This window comes from Podarcis erhardii, assembly GCF_964252035.2.
Source record: "Podarcis erhardii genome assembly, chromosome: 17".
Lineage (NCBI taxonomy): Eukaryota > Metazoa > Chordata > Lepidosauria > Squamata > Lacertidae > Podarcis > Podarcis erhardii.
The window spans coordinates 10,754,112-10,761,315 of record NC_138515.1 but is presented as its reverse complement, the minus strand read 5'-3'; the positions used below and the strand labels follow the sequence as shown (position 1 = coordinate 10,761,315).

General features: G+C 45.1%; 1 protein-coding gene across 2 annotated transcripts in view; it reads right to left on the bottom strand.

Annotated features, from left to right (window-relative positions):
• Window positions 1-1,153: 1,153 nt before the first annotated feature.
• TMEM39A (transmembrane protein 39A) overlaps window positions 1,154-7,204 on the bottom strand; it is a 28,147-nt gene continuing 22,096 nt past the window's right edge. Inside the window, exons 5-9 of one of the 2 annotated variants that reach the window (XM_081845305.1) lie at window positions 7,028-7,182; window positions 6,145-6,493; window positions 4,422-4,609; window positions 2,793-2,922; window positions 1,154-1,463 (exon numbers count right to left, since the gene is read on the bottom strand). In XM_081845305.1, the coding sequence (XP_081701431.1) occupies window positions 1,230-1,463; window positions 2,793-2,922; window positions 4,422-4,609; window positions 6,145-6,493; window positions 7,028-7,182 (1,056 nt within the window). In that variant the 3' untranslated portion in view covers window positions 1,154-1,229. The remainder of the gene's footprint in view (window positions 1,464-2,792; window positions 2,923-4,421; window positions 4,610-6,144; window positions 6,494-7,027; window positions 7,183-7,204) is intronic. The other variant, XM_081845306.1, reaches the window with a different exon arrangement.

The following is a 7,204-nucleotide window of genomic DNA, read 5'->3' as shown; positions in this document are numbered from 1 at the left end:
TTTCTGATCGCGTCAACCCTTCCTGGTTCCGCTCTGGTAGAATTCAAAGTATATTTTAAAAACAAGTTTTTACTTGCCTCTTTGGTCGTGCAGTAGTTTTGAGCTAAAGACAGCAGCACCATAATGTGACCAAGTGTCACACCCCCAAAATGCAGGGGTGCATTCCTTGTTGGTTGGTTCCTTCTTTCTTTTCATTAATAATTTTTATTAAATTTTCAAATTTTACATTTCAAATTAAACATCTGAAATCAAACCTGGTCCTATTAGGTTCAGAGTGCGGTTAAAATGAAATTGGCGCAGGCTGGGACTAGCAGTACCAAGGGAAAGGGCCAAGCTTAGTGCCCACGCCCATCCTGATCCTTAGTTTCTCACGTGTAGTTGTCATTCATCCATTCATTCCCATGGATGAAGTAACAAACTGGACTTGTCAGTTCTGTTAGGGTGAGGCCTAGCCTGCAAGGGCCTTAGCCACCAACCTCTTAACTCCCCAGCGGTCTACAGTGGGTTGAATGTGTGTCTACACCTCAGTGCACTGTAGCCTGCTGGTTATATTGGAAATATATACCTTACTGCTTGCATTTAAGCTATATATAGGCAAGCTGTGGAAGCAGCAGTGAAAAGCAATTGTGTGGCAGAGGTGGGGGGGTGCTGCCGTTCTTTTCCCTTCTAGTCACCTGGTATTGAACCCTCTCCCTCTGCTGCTTTCCTGATCCCACGAACTGCATATGTGGTTTCAGATTAGGGCAGGTGCAGAGTACAAAAAATCCATCTTGCCTTCCTGACAAGAAGATGCGGAATACTTTTCATTCTGCTGTTTTGAGGTAGTCCACAAGTCTAGGCTTCTAGCGGTCTCATTCTCAGAGCCAGGTTTTTGGGGAGGCAAAACCGCCAGCTGCATGCTTCAGCTGAGCTGCAAGAACAGAAGTGGTGAGAGGGAAGGGGGCAGGACGGGGACCCTAAAGCTTGTGCATGCAAAGTAGATGGAGTGACCACACATACAATGCTCTTGCTTCATAGATGTATGTTGATAATACAGTATATACACAATGATTGCTTTATATAAAATAACACCTTGTTTATATAGCGACATTTAATTGCCACTTGGCCCTTCCTTAACCCACAAAAAAAAACCAGCAGTATACAAAATATAAAATATTTTTTAAATATTTATAAACAGTTGCAAGGAAAAAATAGAACTGTATGAAAATATCCTTCCCTTCTTCAGGTGATTAATGGGCTTTTAATCCGTAGCTGTTCAGAGGATACGAGTATGCCCTGCCCAACACTATACGGTCCCGCAGGAGTTTAAATAAGACATAGTAATTGCAGAAGAGGATCAGGGCCATGGAAAGGGTATGGTTCCACTTCTCCGACCGCAACAGGGAGTAGAGCTGATAGCAGACCACGCTGCCTTCAATGAGAATCAGCAGGTTGAGAAGCCGTAATGGACGGTGAAAGAGGAACTGTAGGGAGGGGAAAAAACAGTGCTTGAAGGGTCAGAAAGCAGACCGTTTGATGAAAACCAAATTCTGGGGGGCAGGGGAAAAGGAATAGAGGCCCAACAACTGCATCTGAAGCCCCAGGGCTGTAGCCACTAAGAACACTGCTGTGGTTTTGTTATTTGAACCACTGGATCAGATTCAACTACTCAGTTTTGCTAGAGGAAGCCATGCAAGAACTTGTGCTAGTGCAACAGGGCTTCCCCCCACCATGCACCTATCCCAAACCTTCTCTAGAGGCAAGGAGATCATTCTGTCGGGAAAGCAGTAATGCTTGTGTTGATGGAAGAGTCCCCTCAGTATACCTGAAGGAGCGTCTCCAAGCCCATCGTTCAGCCCGGACACTGAGGTCCAGCTCAGAGGGCCTTCTGGTGGTTCTCTCACTGCGAGAAGTGAGGTTACAGGGAACCAGGCAGAAGGCCTGTTGTGGTGCCCGCCCTGTGGAACACACTCCCATCAGATGTCAAGGAAATAAACAACTATCTGACTTTTAGAAGACATCTGAAGGCAACCCTGTTTAGGGAAGTTTTTAATGCTTGATGTTTTATCGTGTTATTAATATTCTGTTGGGAGCTGCCCAGAGTGGCAGGAGAAACCCAGCCAGATGGGCGGGGTATAAATAATAAAATATTATGATTACTCCCCCTCCTCCTCAGCTTAGCGCTACACTGAAATCCACCCCGTTATATGGCTAATACAGGGTTTCCCAGTTTTGGGTCTCTGGCTGTTTTTGAACTACAAAAACTTACTCAGGGGTTATATTCCCAGATACAGTGGTACCTCAGGTTAAGTACTTAATTCGTTCCGTAGGTCTGTACTTAACCTGAAACTGTTCTTAACCTGAAGCACCACTTTAGCTAATGGGGCCTCCCGCTGCCGCCACGCTGCCGGAGCACGATTTCTGTTCTTATCCTGAAGCAAAGTGCTTAACTTGAAGCACTATTTCTGGGTTAGCAGAGTTTGTAACATGAAGCGTATGTAACCCGAGGTACCACTGTACTGCTGTATATGTGAAATTGTGCATAGTGGGGAACGCCATCTTAAAAAGCCAAACTCCACCAAAAACCCACAATCATCCTCCCAACTTCACCACAATCACTTCCTCCAACAGGCCTCAAAGACTCATGGGATTGCAGTTGCAAAGGCTCCTGGGATTGTCAGCAGCTTTCCCGCTATTTGGGGCCATTTTTGCCCATTCCGCAGTTTACATCCATTTATTTATTTGCAGGCGTCAGAAAAATTGTGCTTAAATGTGGTGGTGGGGTGTATGAATTCTTACGTAATAATACTTACGGTACTTACATAAAAGCGGGCATGGGACACATCTGAAGGCACTGCTACGTTATAAGGCCCGACTGCTTTGTATAGGCATCGACTATGTCGCACTAGCACTCCCTGTGGCCATATTGTGCTCTCAGACCAGCTGTGGAGTATGACAAAGGGACTCGGTGAGCATCAGAAAGCCAACCCGGAGTAATTTCACAATTCAAAATGTTATATATATATACACTTGGTAATATATACACCCCGAATTCGTGTTGATTGGTTTAGGTATTTATATACACATATTTTCAAGCCTGAAATAACAGCAAGAGGTTTCAACCGAGTTGTGAATTCTGAATTAGATTGGTCAATACAAACATACATAAAATCTGAGGTTTTAACTCTGTTTTGGAAAGTAGAATCTTTCACTGATAGCCATGAAATACACAAAACAAAGATACATTGAGTTATGTAATAAAGCTGACAATCTTCTTGTATGCAGGTTAAAAATATATGCAACTGAAAAGAAGAATACCTCAGGTATATATTGAAGAACAAAAGGAAAGAAACCCCGAGGGTAAAATCATAAATAGCTTTGCATATACCCTCGAAAATATTTTGGACTACAACTTTGAACCTATAACCAATTGTACAATTAGATGTGAATTTGAATAAGTACCAATTTCATAGGAATCCTAATTCTCGTCTTTATTTTTGCTCTGGGGGTATACAGATGAAATTATGAAAAATAGGACACTAAAAGCTGAAATAAGCAAGTGGACTTTTTTGGAAAGATTAGCAATGAAGTAAGCTAACTTGATGAGTAGGCCTGCTTTAGTACCACTAATGTGCACAGCGCAGAAACTGCCCTGTATTAACTGCAAGAACCCTATCCTGTCCAATTTCAAATTTGGAGCTGGCAGAGGGAAGCAAGGGATTTATCCCTAGCCACAGTGTGAGGTCAAGAATCACAGTCTAATCCTTACCTAAGCCTGTCTACTCAGAGATAAATCCGACTGAGTTCAATCCGATATACTTCCAATTAAGCATGCACATGCTTGCAGTTACCTTGCAGTAAGCCCAATTAAACACAGCAGGACTTGCTTCAGAATAGAAATGTACTGAAAGAGAGAGGTAGGGTCCTGGGCGCTCACAATTTTTGGTTTGGTTTGTGGACCCATTTTTATCCATACCTGGGCAGTGCCCCAAGTATGTAGAATCCACTGTTTTATTTGTGGGTGACCCACTTTGTTGCCTAAAGGGCAGGCACTAGATCACCTAAATTCAAATGAGACGAAATGATGATTTGAAAACTTGTGATTTGTCTGTTAAGTGATTTAAGCTAGGGAGAATGATGTTACACTAGTTCTCTGCGCCCTTTTCCTACAATTCTCACTGGATGAGAAGACAAAAACAAAACAAAACCCCCACCCTGCCAGTTACCACAATAAATTCTGCAGAGTCTCCGGTAAGCCTATCAAAAACAGATCTCAATAACAGTAAATGAAAGTCTGGCGCACAACAAAATCATTGAAGAATACTGACACAGACAATGTAGTCTTGGGTCCAACTAAAGAAAGGTACAAAATTAGGATACCTTCAGCTGCCCTATTTCTTTCCCTTGACCCTTGTCAACAAATGCTTTGAGGTCACACTCACATGTGCTGGGGGGCATTGCTGTATGAACCATGTTCCAGCTTCTGCCACTTGCCCAGGTGGGCAGCTGATCTGTGTAGCAAGTCACAATACTTGGGAGGAAGCAGCTGGGTGGTGAGCATGACAAAGGCGTTGATCCACACCATGATGAGGTGTTCACAGGACCAGCGCATGTCATAGTACTGTGTGCTCTGCAAGAAACCAAAGAGGGTGTTAATGCCAACGCCCTAGAGATCTCAAGAGTGGGAAGGCGGTGCCCTACAGCCATAGATTTAAGTAGATTTAAGAACTGCAAGGCCAGCAAAGGACTCTTTGAGATCCTCCTTTCTCCTTGGCATACATTACATGAAATTTTTGCACAGCCGATGTATATGCCATTGTGGAATATGCACACCCATGGTCACTGGCATGGAAGTAAAACAACAAGCCCAAGAACGCTTCTTGGGTACACAGAGAGAAACTGGATTGGGTGTGGAAGGTCCAGATCTGCACATTAGACACCAGCCTGATAAGACCTCTTGTGATCTATCTGGACAGCTTTCTGAGGTCTCTGGTAAGTCAGCCTGGCTATCACAGCTGCCCCTATTCTCTAACCATATTAATTCAAATCCTGCAATGGCTCCCGGTGGAGTACAGGATCAGGTTTAAGGTGCTGGTTTTAACCTTTAAAGCCCTATACGGCCTAGGACCCTCGTACCTATGGGATCGCCTCTCCTGGTATGTCCCATGGAGGACCTTACGGTCTTCAAACAAAAACATCTTGGAGGTCCCGGGCCACAGGGAGGTTAGGCTGGCCTCAACCAGAGCCAGGGCTTTTTTGGCTGTGGCCCCGATCTGGTGGAATGCTCTGTCACAAGAGACTAGGGCCCTGCGGGACTTGACATCTTTCCGCAGGGCCTGCAAGACAGAGCTGTTCCACAAGGCCTTTGGCCAAGGCACAGTCTGACCCCCTCCTTTGGTAATCCTCACAGAATGGTTGCCATTAATTTGATTTTGAATTGATTTTAGAATGCTGTGTTACTTTTATTGTTGTTAGCCGCTCTGAGCCTGGCTTCGGCTGGGGAGGGCGGAATATGAACAAAATATTAGTAGTAGTAGTAGTAGTAGTAGTAGTAGTAGTAGTAGTAGTATGAACACCCAAGGCACTGCCAAATCATGAATGTGAGCTGGGCATCAAATGCCTGCTAACAGTACCAAAATACAGTGGTACCTTGGTACTCAAATGGCTTGGCTCCCGAACAAATTGGCTCCTGAATGCCGCAAACCCTGAAGTAAGTGTTCCGGTTTGCGAACGTTTTTCGGAAGCTGAATGTCCAACACGGCTTCAGCTTGAGTGCAGGAAGCTCCAGCAACCATTCAGAAACAGCACCTTGGTTTTTGAACAGTTTCAGGAGTCAAATGGACTCCCGGAACGGATTAAGTTCGAGAGCCAAGGTACCACTGTATAGCTGTTACAGTTGTCTGGGAAAGAGGATGGGGCTAATAGATACGATTAAAAATGAGTGGATGAACCACAGCGGCACTACATGTATGGCAACACCTATCTGCCAATTGGGAGTGATACTCCAGAATCAGCCACAATCTGCCATCCAGGCTGCCAGAGGGGAGACAGAGAAAGGGAAATTTAACCAGAAACCCACTGTGTTAACAATCCACAGACAAGATTTAGAAGGCGGTGGCAGCAGCAGCAGCAGCAATAGCAATGAAGGAGTAGAGCAACAGCTACCTTCACAAAGCACAGTGGCAGGAATGCCACATAATAGGCACTGAAGAGGGAGTTGAATAGAACCTCCTTGATTCTGCGATTGAAGTCTGCTTTCAGGCATTCCACCTCGTTGCGAATGAGGTCTGGAGACAAGGGGCAGCTGTGTGTGGGGATGGGCACGGGGTTGTTGAACTGTTCTTTCAGGGACTCTCTCAGGAGAGAGAGGAAGTCTTTGGGCTTGACGAGGCTGCCAACCCCCGTGGCACCAGAATCTACCAGCTGATCCTGCACCAAATAGCCACAGTCTGTGGGAAGAGGCTGTGTTCTGCTGTCTTGGTGGAAGCAGCACAGTGGGACATAGACACCAAACCTGCAGGGAAGGGAAAGGCGAGGGTGAGATTACAGCCTGTGGTATATTAGGCATTCCAACCATGAACATCTGAAAGGAGCTTCCTGAGCAAGAGGCTTGCATTTCCTACACCCAGGTTATTCGCTCATATGCTACTTTTGTGGTATGCCTCAACTCCCAGGGCTAAACAGTGAGGCCATAGGTAAAGGAGCACAATCATTGTGTTGGCTCTATCTCTTCAATTGCTGCCATTCTTCTCCCCTTTCCTACCCACCTTTAAAATCTACTCTTCCTCATTGGCTCATATATTGCATTAAGTCGATGGACCAGATGCCTCTTGACCTTTATAATGATTCTAGCAGGGAAAAGATGTTGAGAGAGGCATCGTTTTCCTCCTACCCATTTCCCCCGAAAGACCTATTCAACTGGCGGCTTTTAACTCTGTCGATTCTATGCCAATCTTGTGTGGATCAACAGGGCTTCTCTTTGTCATGTCTTGTACTTTGGGACCCTTTCCTATTTATTACATTCAGGATACAAGAGAATGATACTCACGGGTAGCCAAGAAAGAGGAGATTCAGAACAGAATGGCTACGGAAAAGGTTAACTAGTGTCCAGCAGAGCACCCATCCACACAGAGTGAGCAGCACCAGGCGTGCCAAAATCAGTGCCGTGTAGTGAATCACTGATGTAGTTCCCACCTGAGAGGCCTGCAAATTCAAACACCAAGAA